Source organism: Colobus angolensis, unplaced genomic scaffold (genome assembly GCF_000951035.1).
Source record: "Colobus angolensis palliatus isolate OR3802 unplaced genomic scaffold, Cang.pa_1.0 Scaffold5, whole genome shotgun sequence".
NCBI lineage: Eukaryota > Metazoa > Chordata > Mammalia > Primates > Cercopithecidae > Colobus > Colobus angolensis.
Window position 1 is genome coordinate 18,095,057 of NW_012118487.1, and position 24,912 is coordinate 18,119,968.

Below are 24,912 nucleotides of genomic sequence, written 5' to 3' on the forward strand. Positions count from 1 at the left end.
AAATAAGTAGTTACCTTAAGCTGCTAAGGTTTGGGGGCAATTTGTTAAATAGCAACAAATAACATGGTCAACAACATATGCTAAGGAATTATCTTTTTCATTACTTAAAATTAAACTTAAAAGATAAGTACTTTTTTCAGTCACTTATGAAACAACCACCTCTCTCATTTCACATACAAGTTTTGAACATGCCATGATTACCCAAATATCACCTTACATTAGTACTTACCTTGATGCCAAAAGTGAATACTGTCATTATGATTTTAAATATGAGTGCCAGGCATAACTGCCATATAGCTGAATATACTCCAATGCCTGCTGGACGATCAGGAATGTCATCGACAATTTTACTGGCATTCATATCATTTCTGTAGTCACAAAGAGAAGAGGATTCCAGGGGACCACAGTCTGTAAAAAGCTCTTTGATCAGTTCACTGGTGTTTAGCCTAGTGTATGGATTAGGGAAGGCTATCACAGCAGTAATGGCTGCAACAATAATGACTTCCAGAACGGGATACTTTCCAAATTTGGTGGACTTGCGTCGACGACACCAGGCAATATTTGCCCTAATGAAAAAGGCTCCCCAAAGCCCTCCAAATACCCCTAGGAGAATAAAAGGAAACAGTTCAAAAAGGTACCATGGTGTATGATACTCCACATAAAAAAGGACCAGACGGCTGTTACCAAATGGATTGATGGACCTCAAAACAAATGCAGCCACTAAAGCAGCAAAAAATGATCTCCATAAAGTTTTGAGAGGAAAATAATAGCTAACCTAAAAAAAAGAAAAGGAAAAGAAAAATTAATGCTATAATTTTATAAGATGTTTCTGATATATTATAACTTGGATGGTAAATATCCTAGCTCTAAATTTTGCTGTAGTTATAATTTACATGTAATGGATTTTACGGTAATAAGAAAATTGATGTTATTATTATTTTTGGAGATGGTGATCATCATTACAAATTCACAGTATCAACTGGTCATGAATGTCTAATAAATATTTAGAATACCTAGCACTGTTTTATTTTCAAAATGAGTTTCACATTCAATTCAATCATGGTAGTTAAAAATAAATGTACCATCACCAACTCCTGTTAGCTTATAATGCATTTAATTTGCCTCTTCTACATTAAAAAAAGAAAAAAGCATACAAACAACTAAAAGAAAAAAGTAAATTTAAAAACATTCTTGAACTAAAAGAGTTAAATTCATAGAAGTAGAGAGTAGAATAGGGGTTACCAGAGGCTGGGGGTTGGGGAAGTGAACAGGGCAAGGGGAGAGGTTAGTCAATGGGTATGAACTTACACAGGACGAATAAGATCTGGTGTTCTATTTAACAGCAAAGTGACTACAGTTAATAATATGTACTATATATTTCAAAATAGCTAAAAGAGAGGATTTTAAATGTTCTCACAACCACAAGGACATAATAAGTATCTGAGGGATTTGCTAATCACTCTGATTTGATTATTCCACAATGTATACATGTATAGACACATCAAATTATACCCCATAAACATAAACAATTATTATTTGTCAAAAAAATTTTAAAAAAAATTCCTGGTTACATTTTTATGTGAAAAGAAAACAAAAACAAAATAATCCACTGAAGTGACTAAAATTATTTCCTTAACCATCAGTAACTGTATCAGAAATAATCACAGGGAAAAACTTTAAAACACAACATAGGACTTGACTAAAATTTTTCAAACAAAAACTGCTTGGGAAGCTGAGGCAGTAGAATCATTTGAACCCGGGAGGCGGAGGTTGCAGTGAGCCAACATCACGCTATTGCACTCCAGCCTGGGCAACAAGAGCGAAACTCCATCTCAACAACAACAACAAAACAAAACACACACACACACACACACAAACAGCCTGGCCAACGTGGCGAAACCCCGTCTCTGCTAAAAATACAGAAATTAGCCAATGGAAATAGATTGTTTCACGTGTCCTCTATTAAGTCAAATTCACATCTTCTTACTTTTAAATATGTCAACAAAGTTAGATTTTAAATAATTACTAATATTTATACATAAATAAATTAAAACAAAAGTTTCCTCCAGGTATGGAGCATGAATAACATTTACTTCTTATGTAAGAATGAGTGGAAAATGACTTTAGAAAACTAAATTTGAAAACAAACTCTTTACCTATTACATCACCTATAAAACTGAAATGTGTGAAATATGTGTGAAATATATTTGCAATGGTAATTATATATAGTTTTAATTGTTGTATTCTTTTCACCTACCTCCTCCAGGCTAAAAAGAACTCCTCCAATTGGTGCACCAAAAGCTACAGAAACCCCTGCAGCTGAGGCAGCTGATAGCACCTAGAAAGAGGATATGGCTTATTTCACAATTTCGTAGAAATTCACACATACCAAATAAAAATTCTTCATGTTACCTGAATTTTCCAAATGGATTTTCTGAATTGAATTTTCATGTTTCCTTGCTCCCTAAGCAAAGGGCAAGTATTCATTTCTTCTATTAAGATTTGTTTCTTTCTCCTGTGCTTTAATTGAAAGGTCAGTCATGCATTTACTATTCAGTTAAAAAATTTTTTTGCCAGATATACTAATGTGAATAGGGTGTAAAGAAGAGGAAGCAATGAATATAGATAATTTTCAAGATGTATGTTTGTGTAGATAAGAGGGGAGGGCAGTAACTGGGATGTGCGGCTATTTTTAAATAGGATATCATTTCTTCAAATTTTAGAGCTAACTGCTCCACCATAAATACTCTATTCCAAATCCTAGCAAGATACGCAGGGAACTGAAGACCTTGTAAGACTCCCTATATTTTCACTACCCTATGCCCTGTGAAATACTGCTAAAATACTGTCAGTCTAGAGAGCCTCATTCTGAAAGCACACACAACAGCTCCTCAAATTACAGCCTCATCAACTAACACCTCTACAAAAAAATTAAAGGAAGAGAAAAATCCAAGGACACTTTTCCATGTCCTCTCTCCAGCTCCCCGGTCTATCAATTGGTAGTGGTCTGCTTCCCACCAGTATGAAGCCAACTACATCTATAATTTCACTAGGGTTTTATTTGTAATTATTTTTCTGAGCCTGTATTCCTTTTTTTTTGGAGACAGAGTTTCTCTCTTGTCTCTCAGGCTGGAGTGCAATGGCACAGTCTAGACTCACTGCAATCTCCAACTCCTGGGTTCAACTGATTCTCCTGCCTCAGCCTCCCAAGTAGCTGGGATTACAGGCACCTGCCACTGCGCCCGGCTAATTTTTGTATTTTTAGTAGAGACGGGGTTTCACCATGTTGGCCAGGCTGGTCTCGAACTCCTGACCTTAAGTGATTCACCTGCCTCTACCTCCCAAAGTGCTGGGATTACAGATGTGAGCCACCACGCCTAGCCAGGAGTCTGTATTCTTTTCACTACTTTAACCCAGCAAATATCCAAGGCTACCTAAAGTATTTCTTCAAATGGTCAATTGTTACATTTCCAGAAGAGAAATGATAAATAATCAGAATTAAGCTGTAAATGGTTAAGATCATGAACTCCATAGTCAGGCTGCTGTGTTGAAATCATGGCTCTGCTACTTACTAGCTATATGACTATAGGTAGATAATCTCTATGTGCCTCAGTTTTCTCTTCTCTAAAATGGAAATGTGATAATACTCCTTAGCTCTTAAGGATTGAGTAAATATATAGAAAGCGCTCAGAACAGTGCCTGGCATCCAGGAAATACTTTATAAAAGTTTGGTGAATTAAAAATAAATAAATATTTGTTTTAATTAAATTGTTGGCATTAGAATGTAGACTCTGTTTATTTGGGGAGGAAAGGGAGCAAATTTAACCTCCTTTTTTCCCCCCTACTAAAAGGAATGCAAACATATTTATTTGACTGTCCTGATCCTGCATTTACAACCAAACTAACACCTATGTATCTAAAACTCATATACACGTTTTAATCCATTTCATACGTATCTAAGAAGCATTTAATTTAAAAATATCAATGCTCGCTCCTCTTGTCTACACAAAACTATGGGACCTTAATGCTTTCAACTAACTGAATTCTTGCCATTTATATATACACTAAGGTAACAAGATAACAACACCTTAACATTAATCATTACAGTACGAACATTAAAATTTAGGTAAACTTAATTTCTAAACATCTAATTACATTTTTTGAATTTAAAATAAAAGTCTTACCAAAAAACATAAAGGTACAGCAGAAAGTAAAAGAACTGAATTGAGGAAGCAGGTGCTCTAGCTCCATCTTAGCCACTAACTTGCTACACTACAGGATGGTTTTGAGTTTTATTTTGAACACACACAAATATATACCCACACAGTCGTAAGGGCAGTAAGGTAGTACATAAAACCACAGACTGGAGTCAAAGATAAATAATTTTAATCCACGTTCCGCCACTAACTAGGTATGTGGTCTCGGGCAAGTTAGTTAGCTGTTTCCAGCCCTAGTTTCCTAATCTATAAATGAGGATAACAGGGCCATATTAATAAATTACTGTGAAATTAAGTTTTAAAATCCAAGTAAAGTATCTGCCGCAGTACCAGATACATAGAAAGGAATCAATAATGCTATTTTTGTTGTATAGTAAAGTACTGGAATCACAATTATTCAGAGATGAAACTATGACGATCTGAAGTATCCCACTTTTGGGATATCTATGGCCAATGCGAGGACAATATTTTAATGTGAACATTAAAATGTACTAGAATTATTTCAACTGAAGATCAAACAGTTTGATAAAATATTCTACTTTTTTGGTTCTAGTACATAAAAAAAACCCAACAAGATGAAAAGGTTCTGCCAGTATTTAATGAGGTTTTTAAAAAAATCGTACCTAAAAAATCCGAAGATCTCTGTACCATCTAGGGCTGTAGATTTAGATTTGGAAAATAGGAAGGGACTGGGCTCCCAAAGTCTAGAGCTAATATAAAAGACTCAGGAAAATACGCAGAGCAATCTAGAAACATCAGAGGAAATACATAATATATACAAGGTATCAAGGTCTTGTAGAAGATCTCAGGCTGGCCTAAAGAAACAATAAAGGAAATTGCCTTAAACAATCAAAGGGGAAAAGGATTTCCTGCAATCTTTTTAATATGTGAATTTCTGATTTAAACTTCAAGAGCTTCTAAAGGCCCTCAGAACTTCCCCCACGGCACTGGATAGCATTTTTCATATCACATATCACTGACACTGGCACCAGATGCTGCCTCCAGGAGGAAAACACAGCTATTAAGGTTTCCCAACCTCTTAATGTTGAAAGTAAGAGTAAAAAACAAAGCTAAGCTTAGAAAACATTTCAGAAGAGGAAAGACGTAAGGTAAAGTGAAAACAGGAAGATCTTCAAGAAATGCAACTGAAACCCAATGGACACCAGCTGTCTACCTATAAAGTTTCTCTAAAATGTAAGACTAACTGAGCAGCACTGGGAATGGATTCCAGAAAGATGTTACAGAGTATTCAGGAAAAACAAAAGCAGCACACATTAATCTCAACATTTTTTATCTGAATACAGAATTTATTATTTTTACACTAAGAAATTCTATTACTATACAATATACATTTTTCTGTCAAATTAACTACAAAAGACACTTACCTCCCTTTTTTTAGCTTCGTTTGTGCTATACTTTGGAAAGAGGTAGGAAAAGATATTTCCGCAGCAACAGGCAACATGTACCAGGGGACCTTCTTTTCCTAAACTCAAACCTGATGCCACAGCCAGGACTAATGTGATGGTTTTAATCATTAAAGTCCATTTTCCCAAGTAACCTCTGATGATGAATCCACTTAAAATAGTTTTAATCTACAAGGCAAAGATTAAGGCAGCTTAACGTTCTTTAAGAAACATAAGAATATAACAAATCCAAGTTATTTTCTTGTTTTACGCACAAAAACAACCTTGCAAATTTTAGCAGCCTACAGAAACATTTACAGTTAATTTTTTAAAAACTTTACCTATTATGCTACATATAATAAATTGATATTATAATCTAATTCTCTACCCAAGAAAGGAGAGAGGGTAACTCCATCTCAGGAACAAGATCCAAATATCAGGCCATGTTAAAAGGAATACAGACCTTAATTATAAGGATTATAATTACACAAGCAAAAAAAAGGGCAAATTTGAATATTTCTGTTGTAAAAATAAGCATAATATTTTAAATATATTTTGGACATTATGTTAGAAATAATATGTTTTCTCTAGGTACTACAGTTATGTGGAATACTTTTTTATATATCAAGAAGGATGAATGACAACTGCTATATACTGCATGATATTGCTTTTTATGAAAGATACTCTTGATACAACCTTAAAGATCACTACAATTTCATTTTAAAAAGAAATGTATTAGGAAAAAGTTGGTAACTTATTTAACTACAGAAAAATAAGAGAGAAAAGAAATAAGTTCAAAACAAGTTCAATCAATCCTCTGTGTAACTCTACTCTATTGTGATGAAAAATAAAACCCAAAAGTTTACATTACTGACCCACTGTGATTAACCACCTTCTCAAAGTATAAAATGGCCAAATTCAAGAATAACTAACATCTAATCAAAAGGTAATTATAAAAAGAGAATGAACGAATCAAAATCAGGGTCACAGCCAGGTGCGGTGGCTCACACCTGTAATTCCAGCACTTTGGGAGGCTGAGGCAGGTGATCACTTGAGGTCAGGAGTTTGAGACCAGCCTGGCCAATATGGTGAAACCCCATCTCTACTAAAAAAAAAAAAAAAATTGAAAAATTAGCTGGCCATGGTGACACGTGCCTGCAATCACAGCTACTTAGGAGGCTAAGACACAAGAATTGCTTGAGCCTGGGATGCAGAGGTTGCGATGAGCTGAGATCGCACCACTGTACTCCAATCTGGGTGACAGAGCAAGACTCATTCTCCAAAAAAAAAAAAATCAGGGTCATAATAGCAAAATAACAACTAATCCATCAAAGACTGTTAGGTCACAAGACAGTTAGTTCTTCCAGGCCCTTGATGTTTAACTAAATCTTCTGAAAATTTGTCTAGTCATGTGTTAAATTAGTGGTGAGAGAAAAAAAAAAAAAATCAACCTCCATAGTAAATGATCAAATGACTATAGGGAATAATATTTTTCAAGTTTTTTAATTTTAAAGCTTATACTTTAAAAAAATTTTTCATACTATGAACAAACTATCCCCTCCCTCCAGAAAAGCCAAATTCTATTACCACTAAGGACAAAAAGTTAAGCACCATAATAATGTTTAATGACACTAAATATTACTTGGCTTACCTCCGGAATTCCAGAGCCACAGGCATATGGAGCAAATACCTTTACCAGGGAAACTGCAAGAAAGGCAAAACTCAAGGCCCAGAAGATGTACATTATGTAGTTCATGATGTAAGAACCAGGACCCTAAAAAGAAAATAGTTCAAGAGTATGAATTTAATTTACATTGCACCTCTAATGCAAATGCTTGTCACAAGAAACTTCAGTAAATGGCCAGGCGTGGTGGCTCATGCCTGTAATCCCAGCACTGGGAGGTTAAGGCGGGTGGATAACCTGAGGTCAGGAGTTCGAGACTAGCTTGGCCAACATGGTGAAACCCCATTGCTACTAAACACACAAAAATTAACCAGGCATGGTGGCGCGCGCCTGTAATACCAGCTACCCAGGAGGCTGAGGCAGAAGAATCGTTTAACCTTCAGAAGCGGAGGTTGCAGTGAGCCGAGATCATGCCACTGCACTCCAGCCTGGGCAACAGAGTGAGACTTCACTCCTGCCACCAAAAAAAAAAAAAAAAAGAACAGAAAAGAAGCTTCAGTAAAATGTGTAAAAGTCTCCTGGTTTATTTCCACAATAATAAAAACTTTATATGAACAAAATATTTAAGTAGAATCCAAAAATTAATGCCTATATATACAAGGAGTCGTGAGCCCATTTAATCTTTTTCCTAATCCCTAAAGTCTTGGGACCAAGACATCTCAGCTATACTCAATCTCTGCCTACAAACCACTTTTTGGAAACAATGGTGAAAACAAATTGTAACAGCACTCAGATTTCATTCTGCTGCAACTTTCCAGAAGAGCATTAAACTCAATTCAATTAAGCCAGGTGAGAAACAGCATACTACTCATGTTACCGCAAATATATACACTTTAGCTCTCAAGTTCAGCTGAAACAAAATTTAAAAAAAATATCCATGTCATCATGTAAAAAATATACATATAATATCCTAAGTTCTAAAATGTTCTTTGTAGATCATAGTAAATTAATCATGTAAATGCTATAATGCCACAAATAAAAATCTCTGTTGTCTTCAATGTATCTCTATGTAAAACGTTGATTTTACTAAATTATTTGATAATCATACTTTCGTAATTCAAACTTCCCAATCTTAGTAATACATTAGTTTTAATAACTTGACTTCTTAGTAACTTTACACAGATCTTACTGCAATAACTATCACTTATTTTCTACTACAGCTCAAATATATTTGCATCACAATCCAGAGGATTTGTTACACGACTATGTAGTTAACCAATACAAAAGCTTCTTGAAACAATACTGCACTTAATTCTTTCTTGCTGCAATGTGTTGAGGGTGGATCCATTTAATGTGTATGCAATCATCTAATATGTGATTAATTCTATAATTAAATGAACTGGAAACATTTTGCTATATCAATTATTATTTTGTTTTGTTTTGTTTTCAGGAACTGGTTATTTATTATCAAAGTCATATTCGATGTCAACAAGATGCCACAACTACAAAAAAAATTGCGCACATTGCAATCTCAATGCAAACAGTCAAATGGAACCCCCGTCATTAAAAAAGTAATTCAAATTACCCCAAAAAGCAACTGAATTTTTTAAACATGTTTATACTTCCAGCCAACAAATTAAAATGGTTAACAAGAAAAAATACAAATTCAGAGGTCTCGTATCGATGTTTAAAAAAGGCAACTGCTTAAGCGTTTCTATCAATTCGAACGTCAATCTCTCGGCCACTCAGCTTCATGCCATTCATCATCCGGCAGGCTCTCTCGGCCACCTCTGGCGACTCGAACTTAACCACACCACATCCCGTGGACTTCCCGTTCTCCATCTTGATGTCGGCGTACAGCACGTGGCCACACTCGTTGAATTTGTCCTTCAGCATCTTCCATGTGAAATCGAATGGGAGATTTCTCACCAATATCTGGCAGGCCTTCCTGGCCACCCCAGGAGCATGGCCTCCAGCTCCACCAAAGGAGCCTGCGAAGCTTCCTCCAAAGTTGCCACGCTCCATCTCGATGGCACGGTCAAAGCTGGCACCGCCAACACCACCCATGGCCAGGCCCATGTGCTCAATGCCAGCGCCCAGGGCCGGGCCCATGGCAGGGCCCATGCGCTCCAGGCTGTTGGCGCCCATGCGCTCCAGGCCCATCCGCTCCAGGTTGTTGGCGCCCATGCGCTCCAGGCCGCTGGCCATGCGATCCATCACAGGGCCCATGCACTCCAGGCCAGCCCCCATACCTGCGGGCACCATGTGCTCCATGCTCAGGCCCATGCACTCAATGGCAGGGCCCATGCGCTCCACGCCAGAGCCCATGCGCTCAATGGTCTGGCCCACACAGTCGATGGGAGCGGCCATGCGCTCAAGGCCGAAGCCCATGCCGGCACCCATGCGCTCCACGCCTGAGCCAATGCGCTCCATGGTCTGGCCCATGCGCTGGATGCTGGAGGCCATGTGGTCCAGGCCCAGCGGGCCCACGCGCTCAATGCCGGAGCCCATACGCTCCACAGAGCCCATGCGGTCCATGACCAGGCCCATGAGCTCGATCTCGGAGCCCACGCGATCCATGCCGTGGCCCAGGCCTGCGCCCATGGGCTCCATGCCGGCACCCCCGAGGCTGTCAATGCCAGGACCCATCCTCTCGATCCCAGGGACGCTTCCTCCACCTCCACCTGCGGGACCTAGGTTTCCCATTCCAATGCCTTTATTCAGGTGATTGGCATCAATGGGTTGCCCTCCTGGTCCTAACCCCATGCCAATACCACCAAGGCCATGGGGAAGTTGTTGTGGACGCTCAGGAGGAAAGAAATCTCCTTTTGGTAAGGCCCTCTCATCCATCTTGACGTGCATTGGTCTATCAAATAGCAGCTGGCCATTGAACATAGATATAGCTTGCACAGCTTCAATGGACTGTTCAAAAGTAACAGTGCCTATTCCACGACTTTTTCCATCTTTATCTTCAAGAATGTCTGCTCGGACCACCACACCAGCCATACTAAATACTTCCTTCAGTTTCTTCCAGCCAACTTGATAATCCAGATTTGCTACAAATACTGTGCTTCCAAGTCTTCCAGCCTTTTGCATTGCTCTCCTGGCATGTTCACCATCAGGATCTTCTTTGACTTTCAGTGGTCTTCCACTCAGACTATGCTTGTTTAGGACTTCCGCAGCTTTTTTCATGCTCTCTTCCATCTTGAATTCAACAACAGCACATCCCCTTGACTCTCCTTCACCGTCCATTAAGAGCTCCACGTATGTTACCTCACCAACTTTTTCTTTAACCAGGTCTTTAAGTGACTGCCATTTCACGTCAAAAGGTGTGTTTGTAATGAAGGCTCTGTATCTTTTAGTTGGATTGGCACATGGCTCAAAGCGATTGCCTCCTCTTTTTATGTTTTTCTCCTTCCTCTTCTCATTCTGAGCAGGTCGTTCTCCTTCACCCTTAGGGCCCGGAGCCCCATTGCCGCTCGGCACGCCGGGCGCGCCGCTCTCTTCCTCCATTTTGATCTCCGTCGCCGCCACCTCGGCCGCCGCTTCGACCCCTGCCGCCATTTTCTCCGCATCTGGACTTTGTGCTATATCAATTATTAATTCACCTTGAGACAAAGCAAGACTTACCTCTGCTTGACCTATGATTAATTCTGCCCATGTTTTCCACTGTGGACATTTATCCCTCTCTTCAAATGTTGTTTCATTAGATCCCCAACAGCACTGTTCGTGGTTGTACCACAACGCACTAAGGCAAATGCCTTCCTTTAGGTCAGTCATCCAATCGGCAGCAATGTCTATTAATCCGGCCAATGCCCCTGTAGAAATATGTTGGGGACGGTAAAAAAAAAAAAAGTCAATTTTTTTGGGAGTCGAGAACAATCTAGTTAGAAGGCAAGTGGAAAGCAGGAGACTCCTAAATAAAGGGTCATTTACGAACTATATATAAATTTAAGATCTTCAAATTTTAGTTATAAACATATTTTAAAACTGTAAACAGTTTTTTTTTACAATAAAATTGCTATTTTTGTTTGGAATTTTAAAAAGTTACATCATTCAAATTAATTGTGATCGGAAAAACAGTGTTTAAAAGATACTAAAATATCTTCAAAAGACAACTACTTGGCAGGAGGTTCACAAGTCTAATTTTCAATAGATAATTAACAGACTTATGAATGATGTCAATCTCATTAAAATTTAACGTCCATTAGAAATAATTCCTGAAACTCACAGAAGTAATATTTATATTTCTCTTAAATTACAGAAAACCGTACATCAAGATGATTTTACAGGGAGAATATAAAAAATACACAAATTTATGGTCAAATCTGGGTCCTTCTTATATAAAAAGATCAGTGGGTTACATACACAGAGGCCATAAAATTATTATGCATGCCAATGAGAATTATCAGTACTTTATTCTCTACAAAAATTTTAATTTTTGTGGTCTTCTGAACATAATCTGCCATCATGGAAGCTGAAAGTGATTATAACAGTGCTTAATACTTGTTTTCAGGTCCTTAACAGCTCTTTCTTAAAATCTCACACATTGAAACTTCGTGGCCATGCTGCATAGCATGATGAAGGGGATAGGTCTTGAGCTAGAAGACTTTAATTCAAATCCTGGTTTAGCCATTTACTAAGCTGTATGACCTCAGTCAGACTAAGTTACTTTTCTTCTGCTTCAGTCTCCTCATCTGTAAAATGGTGATAATGATAGCACTGGCACCATAGGATTGCGGTGAGGTTTAAATACATATAAAGTTTTTAGAACAGTGTACGACACATAGGAAACACTCAATAAATATTAGCTATTTATTATGATGTAAACATCAAAAGATACTTTATTGATCATCTGATCCAAAACACTTATTTTACAGATATAGAAACTGAGTCTAGAAAGATCAACCAAGCTGGATAAACACGTAAAGTGACAGAGCCAAGACTAAATGTGGAAGCCTCCTGCCTCTTAGTCTTATATTTAAGATTTTTTGAAGAAGAGAAACAAATGCTTTTTAAAATCCAATGGTACCTGAGAAAAAATTGAGGGAAGGAGGGAAGAACAATTTATACTTCTGTTAACTAAAAAAGGATTTCTAGAAAAATTTTCTTTACCTGATGCCAATCCTGTTAGTGTTACTACTAGCCATCCTGACCACGCATCATACAAACTTTTTGTCATTTCCCATGCTGATTCTTTCTTTTTGCTGTTGATCTGAAATTAGAAATGTTTATGCTTCATTTTTCCAACTATGAATAGAAGCCACAATTCTAGAATCTAGCAATTTTTCTCATTTACCATACATAGAACAGTAATTTCTGAACTAGTCTCTGGCAAAATCACTACATTACAGACAGTTGTTATTTATACCTGTAAACCAGACTACATGTCTTTACCCAAGATCTGCTTTTACTTTTTATTAAAAAAGTTTTTTTCTTTTAATAAATGAGGCAGGGCCTCGTTATGTTGGCTAGGATGGTCTCGAACTTCTGAGCCCAAATGATCCACCTGCCTCCGGCTCCCAAAATGCTGGGATTACAGGTGTGAGCCACCGTGCCCAGCCAAGATCTGCATTTTAATAAGAACCTTGAGATTTGACTACAAAGGGTCCACAAGCTATATAAAATCTGACCTAGATTGTTTTAAATTGAATCAAATTTGAACTTCAGTTGGTACACATAACTATCTTTTACATATGTCTTCTATAAGACAATATGGTTTGAATTATCAGTCATTCTCTGGTCCTAGCAGTTAAGTAGATTATAATGTTCTTTAAAAGACAGGATCTGTGTATAATAATACCATGTCCATAAATACAATGTATTATAGAATAATCATGTGGACAAACAGACTCCCCAAAACTTATAGGCCTTTTAATACGCAGGTTTGGAGAGCTCCGATCCCACTGGTAGAATCCAGAGGCTCTTTCTTTACTGTGTAAGGCAAAAGTGTCCTCTACTGAATATAGTGTAGGAAGTTAGGAGATTAACAAGAGTAATAGATTTGATCCAGATCTCACTATACTAAAACACAAGAAGATAAGTCTCACTTCTCTTACTAAGAATGTACTTCTAAACCTAAATTCCTTACTAGTCAGCACCTCTCTTCTGTTCTACTAGGATTGTTGCTTTAAAAAGCCGTATCTTCGGATGGGCACGGTGGCTCATGCTTGTAATCCCAACACTTTGGGAGGCCGAGGCGGGTGGATCACGAGGTCAGGAGTTTGAGACCAGTCTGGCCAACACAGCGAAACCCCATCTCTACTAAAAATACAAAACTTAGCTGGGTGTGGTGGTGGGTGTCTGTAATCCCAGCTACTTGGGAAGCTGGGGCAAGAGAATCACTTGAACCCGGGAGGTGGAGGTGGCAGTGAGCTGAGATCATGCCATTGCACTCCAGCCTGGGCAACAGAGCTAGACTCCATCTCAAAAAAAAAGCCATACTTTCAGCCCAGGACTTCAGTGCTCAACTGTTCTGAAGGAGGGCTACAGCTGGAATTCAATGACCCAGTCTATTTCAAGCATCGGATCTATTTGAAGTCACAATGCCCCACTAAAATGACACAGTAAGTTCTAAGTTGAACAAGGCAATTTTATCCCTTCTACCCTATAAGCAACCAAACACAGATATTAACCATTCTTTAGAATTAGAAATAGGTTATTTCTTTCAAAAATAATCACTAAACTCCATGTTGCTTTTCCTCAATAAAAATAATGTGGAAGAAAACATGATAACATTAAGCCGTTTTCAGACTGAGTCACCACTGTTTTCTTTATATAACTGCTTGCACAGCACCAGTCAGTCACTTAAATAGTTGCTTGATGGAGTGTACCAAGTAAAAAAGATATATGTACAGAGAGTTCAATCATCACCATTCCTAAAATCTGGAAATCATTTAAATATTCATCAATACAGCATCAGATAAATAAATTGCAGTATACCTATGTAATGAAAAATTCTGCAGCAATTTAAAAAGGATGAGATACATGTAGTATTATGCAGGAAAAAAGCAAGATGGCTAAAAGTATGCTGAAAGACAGGAATATAAATATTCATGCTTATATTTTTAAAAATCAGAAGATAAACCATAAAGGTATAAATGCAAATTATTATAAGGGGAAGAAGACAATGGGTTGGATGGGACAGAGAAAGAAACTAGACTTCTTCAAACATACCTGCTTTGTACATTTAACTTTGAACCATGGAAATACTTCATATATGTATAATAAAACAAAACTAAATCTAAAAAGCAAACCTTAAAAATTGAAATAAAGTTAAATGAATCGAAGGTGCATCTAACTGGTAACATAACGCCACAGAAGAAACTATTCCAAGGGACTTTACAACAAAGTAATTTGTAGGTGTAACTGTGGTGGAATAAATAAAGGATAGGCCAGACGCAGTGGCTCATGCCTGTAATCTCTGCACTTTGGAAAGCAAAGGCAGGAGAACGGTTTGAGGCCAGAAGTTTCAGACCAGCCTGGGTAACATAGGAAGACCCAGTCTCTTTAAAAAAAAAAAAAAAAAAGGCCAGACGCAGTGGCTCACATCTGTAATCCCAGCACTTTAGGAGGCCGAGGTGGGTGGATCACGAGGTCAGTAGATTGAGACCATCCTGGCTAACACAGTGAAACCCCGTCTCTACTAAAAACACAGAATATTAGCCAGGCGTGCCGGCGGGCACCTGTAGTCCCAGCTACTAGGGAGACTGAGGCAGGAGAAGAATGGTGTGACCCCCGAGAGGCGGAGCTTGCAGTGAGCCGAGATCACACCACTGCACTCCAGCCTGGGAGACAGCGAGACTCTGTCTCAAAAAAAAAAAAAAAAAAAAATTAGCCAGGCATGGTGGTGTGCACCTGCAGTCCCAGCTACCCGGGAGGCTGGAGGCAGATTACCTAAAATATTTCAGTAGGTATATTGTTGGAGATGGTGTTGGTACTGTTATTCTGACAATGTTGTATGTGTGTATTATGGGGTAAATGAAATGACTATGTTTGTGATGTTCAGGTTTTTGGCATGACTTAAAGGAAGAGCAAATTTAAGAACTAGAGGTTTAGCCCTATAGGCATGAATTCAAATTAGAAGAGTCATATACACTTAGGAGGCTAGAAACAATAGCCAACCCAGAAGCAACAAGTATCACCTAATGTCCAGATTGTACCTATATTATATTTTCCTTCAATGGAATCAGAGAGCTTCTTGGCAAAATGGCTGATTCCAGGTTTGCTGCAGGAAATGCCTATGATGAATCAGGATTAGGATTAGGATTATCTAAGGACATGACAAAGGACACAGATAGCAAACTAAATAAGCTCCCACTAATCTAAAATGGAATAACATGAACATCAATAAGAATAATAACAGTGATGATTAAAACACAAATATGCTTAAAACCATGAGTCCATGAAGACACAGAAACAAACAACCACCAAACAAGCAAAAAATCTCATTGGTCAACTTTGAGGATGCTAAGGAACCTAGTATTTCAAGGTATCTCCCTTTCCTGTACCATCTTTACTTCAGGGAATCCAAATGGTTGATGTGGGGTAAACTCTCTATAGAAATATGCAAGCTAATAAATAAAAAAGGAACAACAATTAAACTGCAACCATTTTGTAAAATACTGAAATAGTAATATTTGAAATTACAGAATGTCAATTTGCTTCGAAATCATCTGGGGTAGGAAGGCTACAAGTATAACAAAAAAGTTCACAGAAAAAAAGAATTAGATTGGGTATATGGCCTGACATAGAAAGACTTTAAAATTTAATATAGGCCGGGAGCAGTGGCTCCCACCTGTAATCCCAACATTTTGGGAGGCTGAGACAGATGGATCACTTGAGGCCAGGACTTTGAGACCTGCCTGGCCAACATGGCGAAACCCCATCTCTACTAAAACTACAAAAATTAGCCAGCGTGGTAGTGCACACCTGTAATCCGAGTGACTTGGGAGGCTGAAGCACGAGAATTGCTTGAGCCTGGAGGGCGGAGGTTGCAGAGAGTCGAGATTGCACCACTGCACTTCAGTCTGGGCAACACAGCAAGACTCTGCTCAAAATAATAATAATAATTTTTAAGAACAATAGTAAGTATATAAATGTGTGGAATTTTCCAGCTTTAAAAAACTTCATTTATACAATAAGTATGGATCAAAATATTGAAAAATATTTGATTGGTCTAGGAAGAGAGATGATTGATAAAATTAGCTAGGACACATACTGGCTACTTCATATATTGCTATACCATTTGCAATGTTTTCAAGAACTGTACACTAACTATCTACATACTCAGAGAAAAAAGTGGTTTTTGTTTGTTTTGGAGGGTGACAGGGTCTTGCTCTATCACCCAGGTTGGAGGGCAGTGGTGCAATCATAATTCACTGTAACTTAGAACTCCCAGGCTCAAGGGATCCTCCCACCTCAGCTTTCCGAGTAGCTAGGAACACAGGCACAAGACACTACACCCAGCTAATTTTTGCTTTGTTGTGTAGAGATAGAGTCTCCAAACTTGTCCAGGCTAGTCTCAAACTCCTGGGATCCAGCGATCCTCTGCCTCAACCTTCCAAAGCATTGGGATTACAGGCATGAGCCACTATGACCAGACTGTTTTGGTTTCCTTAGAACTCAGTTTTCTCTAAAATTTTATGAACGTAGTATCACAGATACTATGTTATATACTATGTTACTATTTTTTATTTTTAAAAATTCTCAGTTTTAGTGTCTAATATGGTAAATATCCATTGATAAAAACCACATAAACGAAGGCTCCTTGGGGCTATTCAATATTTTTTAAGAGTTTAAAGAGGATCTGAGACCAAAACATTTAAGAATCATTAGATTAAAGCACTGATTTCATGTATTATATTTTATTTTTAGATATGCCCTAAGACAAATATCATCTGATGAATCTCAGAAGCTGTACCTATCATAAACAATATAATTTGAATTTCAGGTTTCACACACATATACATTAATATGGAAGCTTATAATTTGTGTAACTAGTCATTGTCATTGACAAGTAAATTTCCAATACCAAAATTACATAGGGCCTTTTGAGATTTGGAATTTTATTTTTCAAAAAGATTTTCTACTCTGGGAGGCTGAGGTCAGCCAATCACTTGAGGCCAGGAGTTTGAGACTAGCCTGGCCAAATGGAAAAACTTCATCTCTACTAAAAATACAAAAATTAGCTTGGCATGATGGCACACACCTATAATTCCAGCTACTCAGGAGGCTGAGTACAAGAATCGCTTGAACCTGGGAGGCAGAGGCTGCAGTGAGCTAAGATTGCACCATTGCAATCCAGTCTGGGCAACAGAATGGGCGATAGTCTCAAAAAAAAAGAAAAAAAAAATTTTTGTTTTTTAAAAAAAACGTGTTTTGTATAAAAACTAGCCAGGCATGGTGGCACATGTTTGTAGTCCCAGCTACTCAGGAGGCTGAGGCAGGAGAATCGCTTGAATCCAGGAGGTGGAGATTGCAGTGAGCCAAGATCACACCACTACACTCCAGCCTGGGCAGAAGAGTGAGACTCCGTCTCAAAAATAAATAAATAAAAAATGTATTTTGGATTACATTATCAATGTAAGTCATGACCACAAACAAAAAGGATCCATAAATTGTACTTTTATATGTTAAAGCCATTTTTTTAAAAAAAACAGTAAAACATTATAACATTCAATAAGCTTTATTTGGGATCCAAGTTGAGAAATATCTCAGAATCAAATACTGGGAAAACAGGTAAAAGAAAACAGCAAAATTCCACAAAACTATCTGCCCCTAGTAGATTTCTTCTTTTTCCATAGGTAAGAGTTATGCAATGAGTTTCCTTTTTTGCCTTAGCTGGTGGGTTGCTCAAAGGCAAAAATCATGCTGATCTCCATATCTTGAACTTGGCTTGTTCTTCCCCCCAACTCCTGTGCTGTATTTTTCCCTTTCCTTCTTATTTTGTCTTATTATATTTCCTTGTTTTTTAGCTACCTGAAATCCTTTCTGGAAAGATACAGGGTATAAGTAAACTAAAAAAATTAAACCTAGAAGAAGAAAAAAATCTGTACCACATATGAAATGAAGACATTTACTTATATTAAATGTAAACATATTTTGGCAGCCCGAGATCATTGGCAGAAATACATTATTAAAAGATCTAATTATGCACTATATTTTAAAAAATTTTTACTAAAAACACTTACCCGTCTATGCCTTTCTCTGTCTTTACATTTTTCTCGCACCCAATCAATAGTATGGAAATCATCATATGTACCAACACCTGGAATTGGTTCATCCAAAAGATCCAGTAAATGTGTAGAACTGTTAATGCTGCCTCCATTTGTCATTGTATAATGAGTTCCTACACAAGAAAAAAGGAAAGATGAGTAAGTTTTAGAAGACACAATCGTGAGCTAAGTGACCTTCTTAGAAGTTCATTATTAAGTCATGCAGAAATAATATCACTTGAAATCATTTCAGTTAGAGAAAAATGTTAAGAAAAATTATCCCAAACTTGGAAATAAGGCCAAAATATTATGGCATGTCCTTTTAAAGTTAAATCTGAGTGTCAACAATTAGCCTGCATAATAGTCACCTGATGCTCTGGAGAATTTTGAAGACTATTCTGATTAGGGAATGACTCTGTAAAATTAGAAAATGACTTGTAAAAGATAAATTGAAAATAGTAATTTTTATCTGGTAAAATGCAAATGAATTCCATCCAGTAGAAAAAATAACCCTTAGAGTGGTGGTTTTTGTTATTGCCCTGTAAGAATTTGCTTTCTTTCACTGATGATATACACTTCATCTCACACATCCTCCTCTCAATCAGCCTTGTCATCAGGCAGGTTTCCTCATTAGAGTCAAATAAACCTCTGACACACATTCACCATATATCTTACATGAGTATCACAGACTTGAGAAATGTATCAGGAAGGACATTAAAAGATAGCTCAAGAAAAAGAAATACAAGTGGCTTTTAAATATGAAAATAAGCTCAATCTAACACATAAAAAGAAAAGCAAATCAAATCCACAATATCATTTCCCTCTATCAGATTAGTAAAGATGAAGTGTGTGAATGCACTAAGTTAGCAAACCTTTGGAGAAAGAAGTCCTATCACAAAATTAGTAGTTTAAGTATGAAATGGAATAATCTCTTTGGGAAGGTGAAAGCTAATAAAATTTAATATACACAGATGCTCTTCAATCTAGCAAGTTCACTTCTAGGTTTTTTTTTCTTGCAGCTACACTTGCATAAATCCTTATATAAACCCATAAATTATGCACAATGTGGGCAGAACATCTTACTATGTGCTACAGAAAGAAAACAAAAACATATTAATGCCAAAGTGCTTATAATCTAAAACGGGTTGGCAAAGAGCCAGAGAGTAAATATTTTAGGCTTTGGATGCCACACAGTTGCCACAACTCAATTCTGCCATAGTAGCACAAAAAAAACATAGACAATATGTTCATGAATGAGTCTGAATATGTTCCAATAAAACTTTATTTACAAAACAGGTGAAGGACAGGATTTGGCACATGGCTGATAGACTTTACAACTGAAGACTTCTATTAAGAATTTTTTTTATATAAATAGCACTTTACAGTGTAGCAGATACAAAGATAATTTAAAAAAAAACTACTCCTGACTTCCAGTTGCAATATATTTTTATAATATAAGAAATTACATTTCAAAATAAAGTTCAAATACTGAAGTTCCAAGGTTCCAATATTCTTTAACTGCAATTCTAGTCATGTTACTTATATTTAATTTGTTACAAAAAAAAGAAATCTTGGGACTATAGCACTTGGAACTAGGTGGATTAATCTAAGAAAACTTCCTAAAAAATATGAATTTTAAATTGTAATTTGAAATAAATTAGGCTATGGTTTCACAATGAGAATTACAGTTATACATTCCATGTTAGACACACTTAACACCTACTTCTGAAAGAAGAAACATATATGAGTATACTCTGTAAAAGACAATTTATATTACTGTTAGAAAAAGAGTTTGGGCCAGGCGCAGTGGCTCACACCTGTAATCCTAGCATTTTGGGAGGCTGAGATGGGTGGATTGCTTGAGCTCAGGAATTTGAGACCAGCTTGGGCAACATGGCAAAACCTCATCTCTACTAAAAATACAAAACAAACAAAAAAAGCTGGGCATGGTGGTATGTGGCTGCAGTCCCAGCTACTCAGTAGGCTAAGTTGGGAGAACTGCTTGAGCCCACGTTGGTTGTCACGCCACTGCATTTCAGCCGGGCCACAGAGGAGGATGCTGTCTCACAAAAAAAGGAAAAGAAAATAAAAAGAATTTAGAGTGTAAAAAACAGGCTGGGTAAGAAATATGATAATCCAAGTGAAAATTATTAGACTTGACAGTGGAAGTAAAGAGATACAAGTATTTTGGGAAGCAATTTGGAAATACCTATCAAAATATAAGGGTTCTACTTCTAGGAATTAATTCTACAAGTGCACAAAGGCTTAAATATTTAATTGAACCACTATTTGTAATACTGAAAAATTCAAACCAATGGAAATGTCTCATCTATTGGTAATGATTGAAATCATGTAATTTATATATAATGCAGCAGTTAAAAAGAATAAGGTTGATCAATATATACTGGTATAAAAACTGGCTACAATATATGGCAGTTTTTTAAAAAGGGCCAGGTATAGATCAGCATTTTTAATATGCAAATTACTATGCAAAATTTATACAGTAATACACACAATATAGAGAAAACAGTTTGACCAAACATGAGACAACATATTAATAAAGGTTATCTCTGGGGATTAGAAGTGTCAAAAGCAGAAAATGAACTTTCATTTTCTACTTTGTATTTACAGGTATACATATATGTATAAGCAAATACAGTATTTTCATAGAACCATGGAGACAGCTACGAAAATAGAGAAATTCTAATGAATCCAATCATCAATTAAGTAAACAGAGCAATGAATTGTTACCAAAAGGCCCAGATTCTAGTCCTGGACAGCTGAGTAACTTTAGACAAGTCACCTTTAAATATTAAGTATCTATCAGCATCCTTGACAGTTGTATGATATATGCTACAGTTTATAATAAAGATACATAAACAAAGAAACATTTAAATTTTTTTCAAAGCACTATGAACTTTGAAAACCTCACACATAATTTCAAATAGCTGATTTTAGCATAAGTGATTATAAATTATATCCTCAAATTATTTAGTAATGCAGATTTTAATGCCAAAAATTACCCAGAGTTTATTATTGAAAATGTAACTAATTATTTGATATAGAATATAAGAAGTGGCACTCTATACTAATGTTTAAAAAAACACTGTAAAAATAAAACACAAGATATGTTTATTTTATTATAGGACTTTTAAGGAATGGAGCAAAATTACCAGACTACTCTTGCCATCTTTCTGGTTTAAACAAATGCATTCTCCTGTGTTTACAGATAAATAAACAATTATATATGTTAAAGCCAGAATCTGAACTTTTCGTAATCACTATAAACATTCTTAGACTAGAGCAAGAGATCATTTGAAATCAATTTGGGGGTGGGATAAGGGAGGAATGCACAAAGAACCACGATGCCAATACTATTAACTAATTTTATTACCGCTGAGATATAAGCCAAATAAACTATAGAGTAGGTTTTTTTCATAATTCTAAGAGGCAGTAAGAACAGACATGAATATAGAAGGGGATAATATTTTAAACAGTGTAATAGTACTAATGAATGTTTGTTTGCTTCTACCAGGCCCAACAGGGTTCTCGCTTATCTCCCTATTTATTACTTTAAATGCCTGCCTTGGAAGCCCAGAGTGGTGGTCCATGTCTGTAATCCCAGCACTTTGGTAGGCTAAGGAGGACGGATAGATTGAGTTCAGGAGTTGGAGACCAGCCTGGGCAACATGGCAAAACACCATCTCTACAAAAACTAGCTGGGCATGGTGGTGTGCACCTGTAATCCCAGCTACTCAGGAGGCTGAACTGGGAGGACTGCTGGAGCCTGGGAAGTAGAGGCTGAAGTGAGCTGTGATTGCACCAATGCACTCCAGCCTGGGCGACAAAGCAAAACTCTGTCTCAAAAAAAAAAAAAGTGTACCTTGGAAAGGTATAAAACTTCTAAAAGGAGAGTGGCACACTGATTTGAGTGTTTTAACAGAAGTACTCCAAAAAATATATATAATAATAATTGATACCATTCTTGGCCAAAGGTTTAAAGGCCCAATCCCTGCATCATGATGCCCATGTTCATTTACATACAATACATACTCAAAAGCTTAAACTTAAAGCTTTAATAAAGCTCTTCCCCGCCCCCCTCATCCTAATTTTATGCAGTGACTTCCACTTTGTAAAAGCTACCTGAAAGGCCACACAGTTTCTTGAGAAAAAGCAATTGGAGAATATATAAGGAACACTTATAATATCTTGACATATGTGAGAATCTCTGACTCTGCTTTCCACATAATATTAGAACTGATCATTGAGAAAATGCATTTGCAGGGAAGAATCAAAAGCCACTTACGGCTTTCTGGTAAGATGTACAGTACTTCTGTGGTATTCTGACCAAAAATGCATAAAATGAATCTTATAAGGAAAAATCAGATACACCCAAACTAAGGCAAATTCTGCAAAATACATGGATTGTACTCTGCAAAAATGTCAAGATTATGAAAGATAAAGAACTGAAGAACTGTTCTAGATTAAAACAACTAAATGTAACATGTGCTGCAGAATTAGCTCCTAGACCAGGAAAAAAACCTTTTTTCTTTTGTACTAAAGGACACAGTGGGACAACTGGCATACTGGAAAATGGTCTGCAGATCATGTCATAGTATGGTATCAACGTAAATGTTCTGATTTTGAAAAGTGTAGAAGTGTACGGTAGCTATACAGAAGAAAATGCCCTTTCTTGAGGGAATACACACTGAAGTATTTAGGAATAAAAGCATGTTACATCTGCATTTTACTCTTTACATGGCTCACAAAAAAATATATAGTGCATACATGCCCTGTATCTATATAAAATGCTACTTATTACATATAATGCCATATACATACTTGGAGAATAGAGACATAATGAACAAATGTGGTAAAATATTAACATTTCAGGAATTGGGGTGACAGGTATATGGGATTCTTTCCACTATTTTTAAACTTCTGTAAGTCTGAAGTTCCTTTAAGAAAAAGCTTACTATGAAATACTTTGCAAACTTCGTTTTCCCTCCTACATTGCCCTTCTCTGAGTAGAGCTGAAGAAACATGGACTACTGATCTTATTCTCTTTATGCAAAAAATAAAAAGTGAAATTTCTATACCACTTAACATGTATCGATAATACATTGCTAGCCCCACTTAAAGAATTTCCAGGCTATTTGCAGTATGAAGATAATAAGCAAACAAAACATACATTTCTCCAATAGACTTATGAATGACAAAGTGGAAAAGTACAGACTGCTGTTCTCACTTTTATAAGGTATAAAAAGGTACAGTAGTGCAATACACATTTACATCAGACATGTGTCTTGCTTTCAGTGACTTTCAAATAATTACTCTGTGGAAACTACTCTTAACATCTCAATTTACAGAACGATTCAGCAATTCAAAATCTCTGAAAATCAGAAAATTTTCAAACATCCAAACATTTACTTTAGTATGTGACATTTCAAGTATTTCTCTTATAAAAAATTTCTCTTATAAATTTTGTAATTTGTTCTGTCAAACATGGAAACCTGAATAGTATAAAGAAGGGGAGGAAAAGGAAAATTTCTATCCTAAACTGGGGAGAAGTCACTGTATTTCTAATGTGAAAAGAAATTTTAAAGGTATTATGTTTTCTAACAATAACAATGGCTTTAAAATAATCCTATTGCACTGTTTCTTTGCATATAATTCTCTGAAACCTAGATTTGTGTAAGATATAACTTACAGCCGGGCGCAGTGGCTCACGCTTGTAATCCCAGCACTTTGGGAGGCCGAGGTGGGTGGATCACAAGGTCAGGAGTTCAAGACCAGCCTGACCAAGATGATGAAACCCCGTCTCCACTACAAATACAAAAATGAGCTGGGTGTGGTGGAAGGCACCTGTAATTCCAGCTATTCAGGAGGCTGAGGCAGGAGAATCGCTTGAATCTGGGAGATGAAGGTTGCAGTTAGCCAAGATTGCACCACTGCACTCTAGCCTGGGCAACAGAGCAAGACTCTGTCTCAAAAAAAACCAAAAAACCAAAAAAACAAAAAAGATATAACTTATATAGGCTAAAATGAGATAAGTACAAAAAATCATGTATGTTAAAAATTTTTTTAAAGCAACGGTATATCCAATTTTACCTCTCAATTTCATCTTACACATGAATAAAGGATGTATCTTTTAGGTACTGTCACAGCATAAAGTTCTCTTTTACATAAAGTATACCTCCTCCTTTTTTCCTAAAATAATATTTCAAAGGCTGGGTGTGGTGGCTCACACCTGTAATCCCAGCACTTTGGGAGGCTGAGGCAGGCGGCTCACTTGAGGCCAGGAGTTTGAGACTAACCTGGCTAACATGGTGAAACCACGACTCCATTAAAAATATAAAAATTAGCTGGGTGTGGTGGTGCACGTCTGTAGTCCCAGCTCCTCAGAAGGCCGAGGGGTGGGAAGACGGCTGGAGCCTTGGAGGCAGATGCTG

At 37.0% G+C, this 24,912-nt stretch overlaps 1 protein-coding gene and 1 pseudogene across 7 annotated transcripts in view; both read right to left on the reverse strand.

Annotated features, from left to right (window-relative positions):
- The window catches only part of CLCN3 (chloride channel, voltage-sensitive 3), a 107,438-nt gene that overhangs the window by 24,497 nt on the left and 58,029 nt on the right, over nt 1–24,912 (reverse strand). For 4 of the 6 annotated variants that reach the window (XM_011959628.1, XM_011959624.1, XM_011959629.1 and 1 more), the window contains 7 exons: nt 18,437–18,594; nt 12,360–12,459; nt 10,875–11,062; nt 7,272–7,394; nt 5,603–5,809; nt 2,258–2,338; nt 230–775 (listed from right to left, as the gene is read on the reverse strand). In XM_011959628.1, coding sequence (XP_011815018.1) covers nt 230–775; nt 2,258–2,338; nt 5,603–5,809; nt 7,272–7,394; nt 10,875–11,062; nt 12,360–12,459; nt 18,437–18,594 — 1,403 coding nt within the window. The remainder of the gene's footprint in view (nt 1–229; nt 776–2,257; nt 2,339–5,602; nt 5,810–7,271; nt 7,395–10,874; nt 11,063–12,359; nt 12,460–18,436; nt 18,595–24,912) is intronic. The other 2 variants (XM_011959627.1, XM_011959630.1) reach the window with 2 other exon arrangements.
- LOC105524393 lies at nt 8,688–10,825 on the reverse strand (annotated as a pseudogene). The gene has a single exon (XR_001003754.1). The product of XR_001003754.1 is annotated as a heterogeneous nuclear ribonucleoprotein M pseudogene (transcript).